Consider the following 19,098-nt stretch of genomic DNA (forward strand, 5'->3'; position numbering starts at 1 on the left):
GCTGTTGTTGTTGTTATTCGTTGTTTTTCGTTGTTGCTTGTTGTTGTTGTTGTTGTGGGTAGGTGTGGCACTTTTGCTTATTGATTCCGAAATTGAAGGCTGAATTTTAATGTGTTTGGCGCTGTATCTACAAGCACTTATCTCTAGATGTACAGCTACAGATACAGGCAGATATATACATACATTTTCATATATATATATATATATATAAATATATATGTATGTATATGCATATTGACTATGCCGGACGCCTTGCTAATGGAGCGTTACGGCACGCTCAGCATCACCGGCAATTTGTGGCAATGGACCGTGCCACGCCCATCACGAAGTGGGCGCTTCAAGTGCTTTTTGAGCACAAATTCAATTGCTCAGCCTGTAATTAAGCTGTTTGTTGGGCGCCACCTGGCGGTCAAGCGACAAATTGCGAGCTCATCAAGTGGAATTATTTTATTTTGGGAAAGCGAAAATGAGCGAAATGAAGATTGAGAAAAGCGACTTATTAATTGACGCAAATAGGATCAGCTATTAATAGCAGTGAAAGGAACAATTTATTCAAATGGAGTCAGCATAAAAATATCAAATCGAGTTTATTTACAAATGTGTGTGAATTATAACTAATTATAAGTGTAGACAAAGTCCTCTGCAGCCAGTTGTGTGTTCTATAAGCTAGTCTTGATATCATATATCACATTGATATGCAAATATAAAATAATAAATAATGGTAATATATGGGATAATACTATGCCATAAAAGAAGAAAATGGAAAGCAAGTCTCAGGTATGTATTAGTCATATGACTGCTAGTGTGTTAAATATTATCAGTGAGATAATTCTTGATCTCGATGCCAAAGGAAATGGCTCGATTGCAAATGGAAAATTAGTCTCAGCTATGTGACTGCTAAATGTGCTTAGTGTTAAATATTATCCTTGGGATAATTCTTTGCCTTGAAGACAATTCGATCACAAGACGCTGATAGGTCCACTCTGGTATCAACAGGCCCATGATTCGCGCTTCCTCGATGATCATCAGTGAACATCCGGCCGGAGACGATGTTGTCCGCAGGCCAAGTAGAAATGCGAGCAATTGAGGCGCAGTTGAGATTTCGGCGTATTGTAACTCTCAGAAGGACTCGACTGCTATGGGGGAGACCTTCACATGGCGAGCTGTGCTGCGAGCTGAGCTCGGTGTGGACTTGGGAAATTGTATTTGGTAGGATGATGACTCGATTGATCTAGTTGGGATAGTTTGGCGCCTTTGTTGGCATCTCTAGCGTTTGAGACAGTGTGTGTGCACTTCTTGCGCAGAATGTGGAAGACAGACTTCATGTGCATGAAGCTAGAGGCGAGAGCAATCGGAAATCAGAGAGAGATTCGTTGATTTGCTAATTGAAGTCGAGTTAAAGAACAGAGGGCGTACCAGGTAGAGCGAGGAAAGCTCAGTGGGCACTATGTTCGGTTGCTTAAGCTGACCAGCTTCGAAACTGGTACAACGTCCTCTCTTCACCTTTAGCACCTGGCCATAGATTATGTTGAGGAAGAATGATAGCTCGATGCGGCAGGTATTCAGGCACGTGAAGGAACTAGATTTTCTGGCCATCGTTCTTGATGCTCACATGGATCAGGCGTATAACGACAACGATGAGAGCATGAATGCCGACGACACCGTTAAGTGTGAACAGTGTGTGAAAGCGATAGCACAGATATCCGGAGGATCTGCAGGCCCAAAATGATCATATTAAACTGATGTAGCTCTGCTGAGCCACATCCAAAATTAGCATCACGAACTCCGGCTCGTTAACCTCAACTGCTCTATGGCAAAATTCGCACCACAAGGGCAACTCGTGGGTAATCCATACCCGAGGTCTCTGAGAGGGATCGATGGGCCTCTTTTCTGTCAAGCATAAATTAAACCTCCTCGTTGATCTCAAGATTTGATCGGTTATTTGATCACCCTGAGGATCACTCCTCCAGCTCGATCAGAATGCGTGCTGAGTCTTCTGTAAAAAGGTTGAAGCTATGGATCAGTTATCAATATTTTTATCATTATCCGACTTATACGTACCTTGCGCATACAGCTCGATGAGTGAATATATTTGTTTTGTTATATGTGTTTGCAGTTGAACTTGGAGTCTATTCACTGATTGTGAATATAATTCCTAAATGGCGTATTTCGGTAAGCTACTATCGGAGCTTATCTGTATATCAAACTGAGATATATCTCGTTAGTATTAGTTTTTCATTATAGGCATTAACACTTACTGCGTCCGCACTAAATCCCACCGATATATATATATATAATTGTTGCTGGAGCTATCGTCTCGCTCAACCCGAGTCTTGGTATAGCATTTGTGGAGCCTCTTCAGCTTTATGTTGTATAGAAAATTGAAGGGAACTAAATCCCTGTAGTGTTGCAAATTGAAGTGTCTGAAATGAGAGATAACTAAATTCCTAGAGAATGAGATTGTGCGTTCCCTGGAAAATTGAAGGGAAATCAAATCCCTGCTGAATGCAGATGAAATTGTGTCTCTCTCTATAACAATCTGAGCTTTCTTACCGCTGGCGTTAGCGTGGATACCGCCGACTTGTTTTTATCTGTTTGCGCTGTCTTCATTTGACTTCCAATAACTGTTAATTGCAAAGAAACATTTATATATTTGAGCCGATTAATAATCCCCGATCAGATTCCATTTGCGATTCCATTTCTATTCCGACTTTAACCTACCTTATTTGCTATTGGCATCTACTTTTTGTCTGTGGATTTGTAAGCACAACGATGTTTGGCATGGGGTAATCAAGTAAGTGGAGTGTACCGATTAATAGCAGGGCACTAGCATCTCAAATTGATACCGTATTAGATCTCAGGCATGTCATATGGGTGCTTGGTTTTCATTGGAGTTATTTGCGCTAGGGGATTTTGCTGAGCTTTGGGCATGGGCTGTGAAACAGATTGAAACATTTTAGGGAATTATGTCAAATTAGGTCTTGAATGATTGGGTAGTGAATCAGTTAGGTATTTACCTTTTGGGGCATGGGCAGTTCATTTTTGGCAACGCACTTATTGTCTATGGGCACTCTTCCATCTACTTGAACTGCGCGACTTGGCTGGGCTTGATTCTGCGAAGCCTATTTGAAAACAAATTAATATTGGTATTTCCCAGATCTGTTGGCATTCTTACCGCTGTTAGGGGTCTGCTCGGTAGAATGTGACTGGACGGCCTTTGCGGGTTGAGTGAGAGCTTACTGATCTTTGGGCCGACCTAGTCAAGTAAAATGAAAATCTGGCACGATAGCAAAAGTTTAGCAATATTACCTCATACGGTTCTAGCTTAGATTGATTGATTGAGAAGCGTTTCCTGCCGTTGCTAGCATTCGCTTTCAACATCGGCTTCTTCTTAGGTTGGCCACACGCGGATTCGTTGTTGCTGGGCTCCACAGCTGACAGGAATGATAATAATGAGTCGCGTGAGCTGTCATCCCAACCCAACTCAGCCTCGATCTTACGTTGATCTGCCGGCGACCGATCGTTGCCAGAATTTAAACATGACTTAAGTAGATCCGCATGCAAGTCCGAATCCGTTGTTGTCCCGCCCATATTTTGCTGATTACCCGGCTGCGTTTGTCTGCTATGCTGATCCTTCTCCGTGTGTCGCTCGATGTCGGTGTCCAAAAACGCGAGTGCCGAGAAAAATGCATTAATCTGATGTATAGTGGCCCTTATCATCGTCGTTCTCACATATTTATCGTTGATGGATGGCGGCTTGCAGGCTGCGTCCATGTATCGCCGAAATAATTCTATTGCCTTTTCATCCCATTTGTAAATCGTTTTCCTTCTACTGACATCCATGTCGTAGTTATGATCCAAATAGGGCCAAAACTTTTCAAATGGGTTTTCATCCGGATGTGACGTGTCCACCTTGCCTTTACCCTCCAACAATGCCCAAAATTGATCTAATGGGGACTCAGGCGATATCGGATTAGGCAGATCAGTAGTATCAGCCGTGGTTAGCAAAACTTCCGAGCTTCCATTCACTTCTTTATTATACCTTATTTCTATATCCCCATCTTCCGTCATAGTTATTAAATATTTCGCTGGCTTTTTAGGGCACGCCTTGTCAGCAACATTTTTCTCACTAGGCTTTATAAAGGAATTCGTATTTAAGGCTGCAGACAATTCTCTTCTCTCAGCACCATACAGGTCCTTATTTTGTCTGGGCTCTTCAATTTGCTTGATTCGATTTTCAAACACATTCTCTCGAGTGGGTTCAACCTTTTCGCCTAGTGGCCTTTTGTCAATGAGAGCGCTTATTTGATTCACATTGAATTCCGGGAAAATTTGCTTCTGAGTAATATTTTCTCCTTTTTTCTGTAATCGTTTGGTGTTGGCCGATGGCTTAACACTTGTTTGCTGTTGTTGAAATTCCTGATTATTTGGAGACAACTTTGATTTCTTATATGGTGGACACTCCAAAATCTCATTCGAATGTATCTCAGAATTTTCAGTTGTAATTTTCCTCTTTAAATCTTTTTCAACCTCACCTCTCGCTGTATTTTGCGAGTCAAGCTTCGACTCGAGTTGTCCAATTTTGAAGCTAGGCGCTATGTTTTCCTTTGCAGCTTGAGAGAGATTTGCTGGCTGTGTAGTCTCCTGTTGTGCAGTTTTTAGGGAGTCTAAGGTTCTATTTTCAGCCTGAACATTATTATTTTGTTTCCGATTGTCGGTTCTGGGTGATACGAATGTCCAAAATCTCGAGCTGGGCACTTGCATCTTCTTGACTTTTCGTATCTGCTGTACCTTTTCCTTGGCTGAACTTTCCGGAATGTTCATATTATCTGACGATAGAGTAACTTTTCTTGCTGATGATTCAAGCTCTGCTATTTTTATGTCACCAACGCGCGTTTGCTGCACTGTTGCCTGTAGGGGAAGAATCTCGTACGTTTCATGTTTTTCAGATAATGTACTCTCCATATTATTTTCGTTTTGAGCCTCACACTTTTTGTCTACTTTACTTTCGGGCTGTTTTGGCAACGGATGTGTTGTGAGTTGCGAGTCCTTTAAAACAGATTTTTCTTTTGGAGTTGGGTTACCCTCAACGGTAGCTTTCGGTAAACATGATCCCTTGAACGATCTTTCCCCACTGCCAACTAGTTCTCTCTGTTTATTCTCATGACTTTCCAGATTGCCAGTTAGTTCTCTCTGTTTACTCTTATGACTTTCCAGATTGCCAGTTAGCTCTTTCTGTATAGGCTCATTGCTTTCCGTCGTACAGGATTTTTCCAAATTGCCAGCTTGTTCTCTCAGTTTACTCTCATGACTTTCCGTCGTACACGATTTTTCCAAATTGCCAGTTAGTTCTCTCTGTTTACTCTCATGACCTTCCAGATTGCCAGTTAGCTCTTTCTGTATAGGCTCATGGCTTTCCGTCGTACAGGATCTTTCCAGATTGCCACCTAGCTCTCTCTGTATAGGCTCGTGACTTTCTGCTTTATATGATTTTTCCACACTGCCAGCTGGCTCTCTCTGTTTATTCTCATGGCTTTTCGTCGTACAGGATCTTTCCAAATTGCCAGCTTGTTCTCTCAGTTTACTCTCATGACTTTCCGTCGTACACGATTTTTCCAAATTGCCAGTTAGTTCTCTCTGTTTACTCTCATGACCTTCCAGATTGCCAGTTAGCTCTTTCTGTATAGGCTCATGGCTTTCCGTCGTACAGGATTTTTCCAAATTGCCAGCTTGTTCTCTCTGTTTATTCTCATGACTTTCCAGATTGCCAGTTAGTTCTCTCTGTTTATTCTCATGACTTTCCAGATTGCCAGTTAGTTCTCTCAGTTTACTCTCATGACTTTCCAGATTGCCAGTTTCTTTCTGTATAGGCTCATGGCTTTCCGTCGTACAGGATTTTTCCAAATTGCCAGGTTGTTCTCTCTTTTTAGCTTCATGACTTTTTGTCTTATAGGATCTTTTTACACTGCCAGCTTGTTCTCTTTGTTTATTCTCATGGATTTCCGCCTTATATGATATTTCCAGATTGCCACCTAGCTCTCTCTGTATAGGCTCATGACTTTCTGCTCTATATGATTTTTCCACACTGCCAGCTGGCTCTCTCTGTTTTTTCTCATGGCTTTCCGTCGTACAGGATTTTTCCAAATTGCCAGCTTGTTCTCTCTGTTTATTCTCATGACTTTCCGTCGTACAGGATTTTTCCGAATTGCCAGCTGGCTCTCTCTGTTTATTCTCATGACTTTCCAGATTGCCAGTTAGTTCTCTCTGTTTACTCTTATGACCTTCCAGATTGCCAGTTAGTTCACTCTGTTTATTCTCATGACTTTCCAGATTGACAGTTAGTTCTCTCAGTTTACTCTCATGACTTTCCAGATTGCCAGTTAGCTTTTTCTGTATAGGCTCATGGCTTTCCGTCGTACAGGATTTTTCCAAATTGCCAGCTTTTTCTCTCTGTTTAGCCTCATGACTTTTTGTCTTATAGGATCTTTCCAGATTGCCAGTTAGCTCTTTCTGTTTATTCTCATGGCTTTCCGTCGTACAGGATTTTTCCAAATTGCCAGCTTGTTCTCTCTGTTTAGCCTCATGACTTTTTGTCTTATAGGATCTTTCCACACTGCCAGCTGGCTCTCTCTGTTTATTCTCTTGATTTCCTGCCTTATAGGATCTTTCCAGATTGCCAGCTGGCTTTATCTTTTCGGTAACTGATGGCTGTTTAGTCTCATGACTTTTCGTTTTATATGATATTTCCATATTGTCATCTTGATATTTCGGTACGGGAGCTGATGGCTGTCTGCGATCAAAGCGTTCCGTCTTGATCGATCTTTCCACAGCTAGATCTCTTTGTTCGTTAACTGACGGTTGCCTCACATCATATCCCCTTGTCCGGTACGATCTGTCCCTATAGCCTTGAAATTGGTGAGCAGCAACTGAACGCTCCCAATCCTTGTATCCTTCCACTGTGGGAGCTTGGTCTCGCGGTATAGGTGGTCTTCTTGGTATATAATACTGTGGTGCAAGCTGGTGTGGTACATATTGGTGTGGTGCATGTTGGTGTGGTGCATATTCGTGTGGTGCAAATGGGCGTGGTGCATATTCGTGTGGTGCATATTCGTGTGGTGCAAATGGGTGTGGTGCAAATGGGCGTGGTGCATACTGCCGTGGTGCATATTCGTGTGGTGCAAATGGGCGTGGTGCATACTGCCGTGGTGCAAATTGGTGTGGTGCATATTGGTGTGGTGCATGTTGTTGTGGTGCATATTCGTGTAGTGCATATTGGTGTGGTGCAAATGGGCGTGGTGCATATTGATGATGCGATATATATCGCGGTACGAATTGATCCGCAGCGTACTGCGGCACATATTGATGTGGTGCAAATTTTTGTGCTTCATATTGGTATGCATACATATGACGCCTCTTCTCTTGAAGGGCCACTTCGGCCGAGGTCCATTGATATTGGATTGGCACACGATGAAATCTTGGGTTTGGCAGGCTTTCTGTAATATCACTAACATCTCCATAATTTGTTATTTCTCTTTTTATATGTTTCGGATAATGTTCCCTCATTTCCATTGCTTCCCTAGAGCTAGGGTTGCGCTCATCGCGCTCTGCATTATACTCATGCTCCGCCTGAGTGCTGCTCCCAGCTTTGCGTTTCTTTGGAATTCTCCAACGTGGTTTCTTATCAGGAGTTTCCCTAATATCAGCATTGTTCGGCGCTAGATTTCCGTCCAGTTGAATTTGTTGCTCTTCCGCCTGAGTGCTGCTCTCAGCTTTGCGTTTCTTTGGAATTCTCCAACGTGGTTTCTTATCAGGAGTTTCCCTAATATCAGCATTGTTCGGCGCTAGATTTCCGTCCAGTTGAATTTGTTGCTCTTCCGCCTGAGTGCTGCTCTCAGCTTTGCGTTTCTTTGGAATTCTCCAACGTGGTTTCTTATCAGGAGTTTCCCTAATATCAGCATTGCTCGGCGCTAGATTTCCGTCCGGTTGAATTTGCTGCTCTTCAATCAATTTTGTTTTATTCGCGATCTTCTTCGCGTTTACCTTTTCAGGCTGATAGAAAGCATGGTTTAAGTTAAGATAAATAACTAAATGCATTCGTTATCTGATTTACCTTTACAGTAGTTGAAATATATCTATGTTCTGAAATATTCTTAATTTCATACTGTTTAATCTGAAACTCGGACTTCGAGGAATTTTCACCCTTGATTGGATATTGTTCCATATTTTCAGTAACCGACTGGCGATTTAATTGCCTATCCTGGAAATATATATTATTTCAATCTTTACTAAGTTTCGCCAAGTATTAAGCTTTCATTTATCCCCAACAAGTATATACCATGTTGTCCATTGGAATTCTGCATCCTGAAGATGTCTCCAGTTTTACCACATCTCCTTCCTGAGTTTGACTTCTCTTAGCCATAGGTGGGTTGTCTTCTATTGGCTCATTAGCTGCTGAGGCGAACCCCTCGTTGCTCAAAGATTGAACGTGGCTCTGAATGGTATTATTGAATTCACTTATATAGGTAGATGTAGGAATATTTAGTTCAAGTTACCAATGTTTGCATATCTGGTTTTATATCGACATCGTCATCATCATCGGCAACGTCGGCATCATCATCATCAGAATGCTAGAATATAATATGTTTATATAATTAAATGTTCTGTTTCATGCATTATTAAAAAATCATCAACTAGAAAATATTTTTTTTTGATTACTATAGAATTTTTGCGTTTCTTTTTATGCACCTCTTCGATTGTAATGCCATCGGAGAAACGTACCTTTTCAGTTAGAAATGCATATACTCTATATCTAATTATATTTAAATATGCTCCAATTTTATTCTTATTACGCTCAGTTTTGGGTTTGGTTTTAAGATTTTTATTCTTACTTTCTATATTTTGTTCTATCTTTTCAGTTATTTCTTTGGTAGGTTGTAATATCTTTGTATCCTCTACAGTCTGATTATAATCTAATCCTAATCCGATATAATTATACTCTGTTATTGGTTCTATTATCGACAACAAGCAAAACTAATAAAATTAAAAATTAATACTAAAATTTATTTACCTTTAATTCATGTATCCTTAATTTATCGCGTTTCAAGGCAATATCTGTTTTCTGATGCTCTTTCTCGGTCTTCACTTCTTTGGTATCATCGTATGTCCATTTGTATTCGATCCTCTTTACTTTTTGTTTATCACGGGATTCTTGTTGGCTAAAAGTCATTTCAACTTGATCACTTTCTAGTTCTTCCCCAGGACTTTGCTATTTTTGAAAAGACATAAAAACATATTTTATTTGAGAAAATGCAAGAATCACGTGAGATAAACTTGCTTACATTTTCTTTTTTTATATATTGTTGAGATGATAAAGCTCTCATACTTGAAAATCTGTACTTCTCAAAAAATGAGATTCTATTTTCATTTGTCTGTTCTTCATACGGAAAATCTTGATGAATAATGTCCTACAATGAGTAATAAGCATAAGTAATAAGCATACATACATATGTATTCATTCGCTTTTGACATTTTATATCGTACCGTCATATAATAATTTTGTATGCCTTCATTTTCAGATTGTCCAACAAACATTTTGAGGCTCTTCAATTTCTGAATATTCCTAAGACGGGTTTGCTGATGGATACCATTGAAAAAACAAGGATGTACACATTAAGGTTAGCTACTAAAGGAATTGAGTTGTATGCAGGCGTTACCTTAGCAATCTCAAATTGACTTAATTGGGTTTCTTTGCTATTTTCTCCTTGTTTGTGTCCGGCTTCAAAGCTGTTACTATTCTGAGGTCCGGTCAAGTTCGATTCGATTGAAGTTAGATTGAAGTCAGATGTATCAAGTGATGCATTTAAACATGCTTGACGAGTTTCTCTTATTTGAGATGTGCTTCCGGGATGGGCTGCTTCAGTTTCGCATGGTTTTACATCTTGGACTATTTGCTGCACAGTAGAATAATAACGAATAATCTAATTGAAATTGCTTTTGAGACTCAGTTTCTAGAAGTCTTACCCCCGATACAATATCTTCGGCACTTGTGTATGTTTCTGATGCATAGTTTCCAGCAGTTAAAGAAGGCTTTTCTTCACACAAAATCTCATAGCCTTGTGAGTTCGATCCTCGCATATAATCAGGGTATTCTCTGACATTTTCATCATCATCGTTTGTTAACGGCTTTGATCTGAGAACAACTTTCTGTTAAAGAGCATAATAGTTCGTGACTTGAATATGTATTATGTATTATTATGACGAAAAGTATCCTTACCACCGGCGTGTTGTTATGCGTAGATTGTGGTGAGCCCATGTCAGAACTGCTCTGATCAATGATCTCAAGTTGTTTTTCTAAATTCGCCTTAAACGCTTGCAAAGTATCGATGTCGATTGAAGCTATATTGTGTTCATCTATTGGAATAAACGGAGTAGGTATATTCAATTCGCCGCTTTCTATCTTTAATTGATTTCCCAGCAAGTTTTGAGATTTACTTTGAATTTGCTGTGATACGAAAAATTGATTTAATTTTTTCATCATTGTGTGTCACCGCGTGAAATAAAATTATAAATATGTTCGACTCGCTACCCTAGCTAAGCCTATATATGCTTATATGCTTACCTGCAGCAGCTTCTTAGTCTTCCTCTCTTGTTTTTCCATACACCTTCTTTTATTCTTCTCTTTATATTTCATGGCTGCAAGTTGATCCAATTTATCCTGATTTCTCAATTCTTCCTTGGACTGCTGTATCATCATTAACTGTTGTTTCATCATTAAACCGTCTTCCCGTCCGGCTGCCTCATTTTCATGTCTATCCTTTGTAACATTTATGCGGGCTGTATTTCCAATTTCTTGATTTTCCATGAATTGTTCAGCCATTTCTGTTTTTTCTGACTTACTTGATTGTATCTGTCGAAAAATTATGATGATTACATAAATTTGTGCTTTTCTGACATACTTGGATTTATCTGTCAAAAGTTCCAAATGATTAAATTAATTTGTGCCTGTGTTTTTTTTTTTTTTTTTTTTTTTTTTTTTTTTTTTTTTTGACTTACTTGGACTTATCTGTCAAAAATTCGAAAAAGAAAAAAAATTGATAGGCTATAAAAACCCTTACCTCTTGAGAAGCTTGAAGAACTGGCCTATACGCGCCTGTATAGGAAACTTCTGGCCTATTTGAGTCAATAGCTCCAGCTTCCGGCTTAATGCCTTGCATTTGCTTCATCTTTATGTTATTATCAGATAAATTTAGCTGCTGGGCTGCTTCCTTCTTTCCAAATGCGAGTGAATTACGATTTATTGCTTTCTGCAAATTTTCTGCAGTTGGTTCACACGGTTTCTTCTGAAAGAAATTTTTAGGCAAATCGGCCTGACGCGACTTATTTTCAAGTTGGACAATTTGGACAAGGTGCAACAATAATTGACTGGGATTGTATTGGGGACTTGCTGGGCTGTTATTATGCGGCAATTTCTCCTCACTTACCTTTTTACCGTTCTCCATTGTTATTTCGTTTTTATTGAAATTTAATTCTTCGTTGGCTGCAGCGTTTATTGAACACGTAAGACTTTTTTCGTCGTCGAGCTGCTTTTCAACAATAAGTAAATCCCGATTATCCATTTCAGAATTATTTTCAAAATGCGAATTTAATTTTCTTTTCTCGATGTGCGTCTGACCGAAGGCTTTTACTTTATGAGAAACTGGGAGTAGACTATTTGTTGAGGTCGACAATTTCTCCAAGCCTACTTTGGATTTTTTTTTAATATTCCTTTTCTTATGTTGTAAAGCTCTGTTTTCAAGTGAGAAACTACGTTTGCTAGATCTATGCTTTTGTTTGGCTGTGCTGTCAATCGGTGAGCAAAATTTATCGAATTTTTCTGACGGAGGAATATTTTCCTGATTATTATCGTCGAAAACATTTAATAGATTTTCATCCACTTCACTCGGTTTATTTATCGCTTCTGATTCGTCTGCTTTATGTACATATTTCTAGGGACAAATTATGGATAAATTCGATTCACATATTAGTCTAACCCGTTTTAATATCTCGGCTAAATTAAATTAAGTTCTTACCGTCTGCATAGCTGTAGCCTGAGTCTCTTCCTCTTTAGGGTGTGGCAAATGTTTGTTGATGATATGCGACATCTCCTGGGGGAGAAAGGAAGAGTCCGTTGCAGTTTCATTTTTAATGAAATATAAATATGGTAAATATTTCTTTATTTCGACGGCATTTTCAGCATTACCTGATTTGCTGCAACTGATACGATTTTTGTATTCTTTTCGGAATAGTTGAATTTGGATTGAATGTCCATGAATTGATCAGCTTGTAATGATATGGTATCTGGAAAAAGAGTTCTGTACTCTCTGGCAGCATATTTTTCTGCTTCATTTGCAGTAAATTGGTTTGCTCTAGAAATCTGTTGCTGTACGTGGTTATAACTGGGGCAAGAGCTTTGCACTGGAATATTGTCAGCATTATCTTGGTTGATTGACATCTGAAATTAAAAATATAAAAGGAAAAACAATTTTTAATAGTATATGAGGTTTCTATAAGCGGGAAGAGAAGCTTACCTTCTGAGGATCAATTAGGGATTCGGGACTTGACTTTGAATTCTTTTCTAATTTTCTCTTTTTGTTTTTCTTGTTTTTAGGTTTATTATGTTTTTGATCTAGCTCAACGTCCATGTTAGCTGATCCTTCGTCTTTCTGGGTTGCAATATATTCTTTTGATGAATTCAGAGATTTCACGCTTTTCTTTTTCTTTTTCTTTTTACAATCTTTCTTATCGACTGTTATAGGCAGCGTGGGGTTTTCGGGAATCTGTTCTAATTTTGTAGATATCTTTGCTTTATCTGGCTTTTTGTTTTTCATTTTTTTCGTCGAAACTTCCTGTAATATCAGTGCATTTTTTTGTTTTTCTGATTTTGAAAGTATTTTTTTCAGGTTTTTTGTCAAAGTCTTCTTTTTTTTAATTTGGTTACGTGCTGGATGCACATTCGGCGTAAAACTATGAGATTCATCTGATTTTTTCATTTCTTTCTTATCATTTGATATTTGCTTGACATCTAATAGAACATGTTGCTTTTCAGACTCTGAGGATTTCTTAGGCATGGTTAAGTCTAACGGTTCTTCAGATATTTGCATTTCTAAAGATTTTAAACTATTATCGGTTGTTTCTCGCTGGGTTTCATGTTGAGAGACCTCATCCTGATCTTTGTTTGCTTTCCGCTCGGGATTCTTGCCAGATTTTGAAGAGGCGCTCTTGGATCGCTTTTCCTGTGAATTGTAGGGCTATAAACCAGGACTAACTTCTATATGTACTCTTACCTTTCGCGCTTTCTTATTATTAGAGACCGGCGTTTCAGTTATTTCAATATTATTGTCTGCTTCTTGTCGATTTACATCTTCATCCATGCACTTTGCAGTTCTCTTATTTTTGTTGGCTGTTGAACTTAATAGCTGCTTTCTTGCCGGAGTCTTTTTAGCCTTTTCAGTTCTGCTCTGCTCATCGATATCTCGTGTCACGTCTGCCTTCTGCTCTCGTTCAGGTTGTTGGTCTTTAGTTACATTCATGATCTCTTCATCCTTTGCCCCTGTTTCATCCTCCTTCCCAGTGACGTTTTTTTCCTTCACATTGGCTTTGCCGATTAGCGCCGACTCTGAAACGTTGGATTTCTATTAGTCGATTGTTTTTAAGGAGTCTTGCTGTTTTGTAATCTTCAAGGATCTCATATTTGGCTTTATATGTATTTCATATTTAGCGCTCCTAGTCATTGGGGTGTTTGGTATAACATTTTTAAACATTTGTCTGAGCTTTTTACATTTGCATTTTTAGTGCAAGACTTTATTTTTATTTTTATTTTTATTTTTATTTTTATTTTTTCTAAGCCTCTTTAATTATTTTTACCTGGGTTTTTTGGTGCAACATTTTTTTTAGCTTTAGGTATATCGACTTCCTTCTCTGTGTCAGCTTGAGATACTTCATTTGCCACCTGTTCATTTTTCTGTGCGGCTTTTGGGCTGCCAGACTCTTTATTAGTTTCTGATCTCTTCTGGAATAGACGCAAAAATTACGATTTAGCATTTTAAGATATATACATATATACAGACATTTATGTACATATATGCATATATGCATATATATATTTATTTATATACATATATACTTATATGCATATATACAACATATATAGATATATGTACATACATACATATATACAGACACATATGTATATGCATATGTTTGAGCTCTTACTTTCTGACGATTCTTATTTGATTTCTTTTTGTTTTTCTTTTTTTCTAATGCCTCGGAATTGCTTATACCATTATTTGCTTCTTCTTTCTCTGTTTTCTTTTCATCTGCAAGATCTTTAATGGTGGCTCTTGGCACCTTGACCTTCCCCTCAGTCAATTCCGGCTTGGCTTCTCCTTCTGATTTATTGGCAGAAGACTCAGTTTTGCGCTCACCCTGTGCTGATTTTTCCTCACTTTCTTTCTTTATAAATGTTGTTTTTGTTCCTTGTGATGGACTTTTCAGTCGACGTTGTTTAGATTTCTTCTTTGAGCTCTTCGGGTTAGTGGGATTTTTCACTTTCTCTGGGTTGCTTGTTGCGTCCTTTGCCTTAGCTTTCTTCTTCGTTTCATTGTTTTCTTGCTCTTTTGATTTGAGTGTATGCTTACGGCTTGTTTTCCGTTCTCGATTGCCATCAGCCTTCTCGCCAGCTTTGCTGTCGTCCATATTGACTTCATTTCGTAAAGCTTTGCGCTTCTATAAAATAGATAATACGATTTTAATATTATTGGGAGCAGCTTCAATTGGAAATTGTTCAAGCATGAGCACTGCGGCAATTTTAGTTGCTAGAACTGGCAACTTATAAAAAATGTCAACTTTTTTTTTTAAAGTGCCACAAATCTAAAAATTTATAATTATCTCTTAGAAATTTTAGTATAGTATTTGAAATATGCATTTTATAATGCTATGGGTGAGGGGGTGCATATAGATGTGGGGTGTGAATTATAAAAAAAATCGAAAATCCTTAAAACAGATATAAGCTAAAATTGAAAATTTTGTGACTTTAGCTATTAAGACGAAGGAGATGTATTTTTACAACTGACCTTGGAAAAAAATCTTAAGTCTATAGCTCTGATATCGGACGGACAGATATATGGACTGGCAGACAACAATATATGTATGTATACACATCATGGGGTCTGCCACGCCTCCTTCTGCCTGTTACATACTTTCAATAAAACCATTATACCCTGATTTCCCATTGAAAATGGGTTCAGAGTATAAAAATATACTATCCATGCATTTCATGGACGAATCGACATCGGAAACTCAGCATTTAGTTTTCTGTTGGACAAGTTTACTGACATTAAGTTTTGCTTCTTAAAATATATGTACACACATATGTATGTATGTGTGTATATTTGCTGAAAAGTGAAACTTTTAATGGTTTAGCAATTTTTTCGGCAACTTTCACCAAATTTTCAGCTATTTATCTTCCCCAATCTAGCAACTTTTGCCTGGGATATTCTGACAGCACGGAGCACGAGCACGTTAATTGTAAACAATTTGCTATCTAGCATAGTGGCATGACTCACGAGCAAAGCACTAGTGCCCCTTGCTCAAGTTGCACACAGTGGGAAATTATGCAATGGATATACCTCCTATCCATTGCATGGCAAAAATTCTAATTAAAAGATTTCAAATGAACACGCACTGAAAATGAAAGCGTTTAGCTAGCAGCGTGGTAGCTTCAGCTAGTTTGCAAGGGAGATAATTGAATAGATGTGGTATAGCTTGCCAAATTTATATTGAAAATCATAAGACTTACTTTTTTCTGCGAAGAAGTTTTATTTTCGTTAGTGGCTGAGCGAATTGATTTAATTTTTGTAGTTATATCAGCGCTTTCTGCCATGTTAATAGACTTTTTTCTCACAATTTCGCACAATGATAATTTGCAAATCTTCACAATTAAATTGAGCCTGTCAACTGCAAGACGGACTGCCTCGCTGTCACTTATTAGTGCTGCGCAATTCGATAACGATTGGGGCCAGTGCACCCAAAAGAGCAATCAGCACTTAACACTGCAGCTTATTTTCCTGGTCTATCTACGTTAACCAATACTAAATTGAGCAGAAGGTGACATGGCTTATTGAGAGATAAATGCAGCTATTTACACATCTCTTGTGCCCCCTATATATCAAATCTCTGGAATACATGCATATATGTATGTATCTCTCTTTACCTCTAGCGCCTAAATGCTTCACTCAATTCAATGCAGCGCCAAATGGGGAACAGCAAACGAGCTCGCAGTGCAAATTCTCTGCGAGCCACATACATACATACGTAGGTGAGGGCGGCCTAATGTCCGACCAAATACAAATTGCCAAACGCTGGTCATTAATCTTGAATGCCCTGCAAAGTATCATGCAAAAAGGCAGAAAAAAAAAAAACACCTTTACACACTGCTGTCCAACGGTCGCCGGCCGTCGATGGTCGGTCGGTCGCATGTTAATGGCTGGCAGCGACGAGTATTTAGGCAAATGTGGTTCCAGCTGACAAGAATCAACGACAGCAACAACAGAAGCTAGCACAACAGATAGGGCGCAACAATGGCTGGCCATAGCAGATACAACAACAGCTACAACAACAGCAACAAGCACCACGACAACAATGACATCAATAGGCGCAATTGAAACAAGTGTTGTCACGCCGCTGCCGTCGACTGCGACGCCGCTGTCCTGGCCAAACGGCTGACAGGCCACAGTCCTGACCAGGCCCATTGTCCCGTTGGTATACCCTAACCAAATAGTGGGATTAATCCAGTTGAAAAAGCACATAAATCTAATGGCCAAAAGCTTGCAAAGTAGTTTAGAGCTTAAAGGCTGCATTCATCATGGGGACATTTTTAGTTTTTGCTTTAGCTCTCTAGTGGAATGTATATATATATGCATGAGGATTCTCATTAAGTCAAACGTAACGGGTATTTAGCGCACGCCCGTGCTTATTTCAGAGTATCCAGACTTTGTTTTGCTTAGCGCTTATTGTTTACCGTTGTGCGCGCTTTTATTTGACCTATATAGACGCGTCTAGCTGCGCCTCACTTGGCACAATCGACAATCGACAAGGGGGCGGGGCGCCATGGCACTAAGGACTATACAAAGTGACATGCTTGGCTGAACATTCAATTGCTGCCGTTGTTGTCGCTGCAATTATACAAATTAATTTCGAGACAAAGGCGTACAGATTGTTTTGCACAGTGCGCTGTGGGGTGGGCGTGGCGCTGGGAGTTGAAAATGCCAGACAGCCGACTAGATAAACAAGGTAACGGAAACGAAAATGGAACCAAAAACAATGGCAAACATTATCGCATGGCCATCGATGGTTTGTCAATGGAGGCGAGCATCTTCTTAGACCAGTGAGCACATAAAATGCAAGCGTCTAGTGCTGCTGCAGCTGAGAAATTGCCATTCCCCGAACCCCAATACCTCAATACCCCAATACCCATTTCCCATTTCGCATCATCCGTTGTCCGACTAAAGCAGCGCCACGGGTGTCCACGCGATATGCGGCGTTGTTCTTAGCGGGATTTCTCATAGCTAACATCATTGGCATCCCAAGCATAGTTTCGCCCACGTTGTGTGAGTGCTTAAGGGGGGTCAGCACATTCGTTTCGCTGAAAGCATTTGCCATGTTGTTCTTTTGTTTTATTTCCTCACGACCCGCTCTCGCGCTCAATCCGTTTATTTTTCCTTTTTGCGAATGCAATCATGCTGAATTAACCTTCACCTCGTCATCGTCCATGCAATCCATTTAAGCTGTACGCTTTCGGAAATATGTATCTTTAAGAGAGACACGTTTCAGCTGCAGTGCTGCGCTTCACAGTGGCCCATTAACAGCAACTTTCGCTTCTGTTAAGAGTGCTCCAATTTAATACCGATAAATAATAGGAGAAATACGATGAAATGATATAAATGTAAGTGCAAGTTAATATTATAGAGCTTTGTTAACAGCTGCACATTAACAGCCGAGGCTTAATGTTACTGTTGAAACTGTTATAAATAAATGTATAAATAAATGAATATATAAATATATATATATATACCTTAGTTATAGTAAATTAACAGCCGCCCTAGCAAGTTGCTTCTATAAAGACTGCAAATCTAAAACTGTTAGCTAAGAGTTATACATACGAATTAAGATTTACTAATGTTAACTAAGAGTTATACGAAAATACTATGATATTTTATAACACTCATTAGTGTACTGAGATTTATTTATCTCAGCTCCCATAACAGCTGCCCGTTAACAGTCATTTGCGATAACATAGTACTAACATATTCAACATAACAGTGCAGCCAGGCGTTATCTGCTAGCTAACGCTTATTAGTAACGAATGTGCACTTTCATTCCAAAATATGCCTAGGCTGAGTCTGTATAAATCGTAGCTATCTCAACAGCTGCTGGAAGCTGCACTTAGTGTTAACAGATGTTGACTTTTATGGCGACTGTTCAGTGCTTGGCTGTTAACTAATTGCTGTCTCAATGGTCCCCTGTTGGATATATTTAATCCACATATAACTGCCTCACACAAAAAGTACTTGGACACTCGAATCGTTCTATCAAGTGCTTTATTAATGGGTTCCAGTGTTTGGCTCGCATTTTCTGCAAACGTTGCAGCAAAACTTTGGCCTGGTTCAAAATGTTGTTTTTCGACAGTTTTTTTTTTTTTTCAGTTTTATTTGACTTTTTTTTTTCGTTTTTTTTTTTTTTTTTTTTTGGGTTCTCACGCAGCAGTCGCCGCCAACAAGGCGCGGAAATTGGGCAGCCAGCCAGGGCCAGCCAACGTATCCATGCGTTGCATCGAGACACGGGGCCTGGCTGGCTTTTCGCTTTCAAATGCCTATGCAACAATGGGGCTGTGGAGCAGGGGGGTGGCGTGCGGGGCGAAGGGAGTGGCCTTTTTTGCAAGTGGTTTGATTTGTGATTTTGGCATTCTTGTGTGTGTCGCTAGCTGCTTAAATCTGAGCTGGCTTTCGATTTTGTGGGTCGCACAATTTATGCGCACTTTATGCGTTTGCCCAAGTCGTGACT

At 39.3% G+C, this 19,098-nt stretch overlaps 1 protein-coding gene across 6 annotated transcripts; it reads right to left on the reverse strand.

The window, feature by feature from the left end:
* Nucleotides 1-531: 531 nt before the first annotated feature.
* Nucleotides 532-16,008, reverse strand: LOC108618161 (uncharacterized). Of its 6 annotated transcripts, none has more exons than XM_089474047.1 (27): nucleotides 15,836-16,008; nucleotides 14,251-14,763; nucleotides 13,903-14,047; nucleotides 13,323-13,654; nucleotides 12,567-13,271; nucleotides 12,239-12,490; nucleotides 12,069-12,143; nucleotides 11,481-11,984; nucleotides 11,115-11,366; nucleotides 10,619-10,906; nucleotides 10,274-10,501; nucleotides 10,021-10,203; nucleotides 9,714-9,950; nucleotides 9,541-9,633; nucleotides 9,339-9,464; nucleotides 9,068-9,265; nucleotides 8,553-8,627; nucleotides 8,336-8,491; nucleotides 8,111-8,257; nucleotides 3,310-8,049; nucleotides 3,176-3,256; nucleotides 3,018-3,122; nucleotides 2,722-2,934; nucleotides 2,554-2,624; nucleotides 2,259-2,439; nucleotides 2,062-2,206; nucleotides 532-1,996 (listed from the first exon to the last, which is right to left on the reverse strand). In XM_089474047.1, exons 1-23 carry the CDS (start codon nucleotides 15,917-15,919, stop codon nucleotides 2,851-2,853), a joined length of 9,603 nt encoding a protein of 3,200 aa, XP_089330173.1. In that variant the 5' UTR covers nucleotides 15,920-16,008; the 3' UTR covers nucleotides 532-1,996; nucleotides 2,062-2,206; nucleotides 2,259-2,439; nucleotides 2,554-2,624; nucleotides 2,722-2,850. The 6 variants fall into 6 exon arrangements, with proteins under 6 accessions (XP_089330173.1, XP_089330170.1, XP_089330171.1 ...); XM_089474044.1 differs by having other exon boundaries at nucleotides 532-1,335; nucleotides 1,417-1,996; nucleotides 11,115-11,984; XM_089474045.1 differs by having other exon boundaries at nucleotides 2,259-2,423; nucleotides 11,115-11,984.
* Between the last annotated feature and the right edge of the window lie 3,090 nt (nucleotides 16,009-19,098).

This window comes from Drosophila arizonae, chromosome X (genome assembly GCF_054131065.1).
Source record: "Drosophila arizonae isolate 15081-1271.41 chromosome X, UAZ_ARI_1.0, whole genome shotgun sequence".
Lineage (NCBI taxonomy): Eukaryota > Metazoa > Arthropoda > Insecta > Diptera > Drosophilidae > Drosophila > Drosophila arizonae.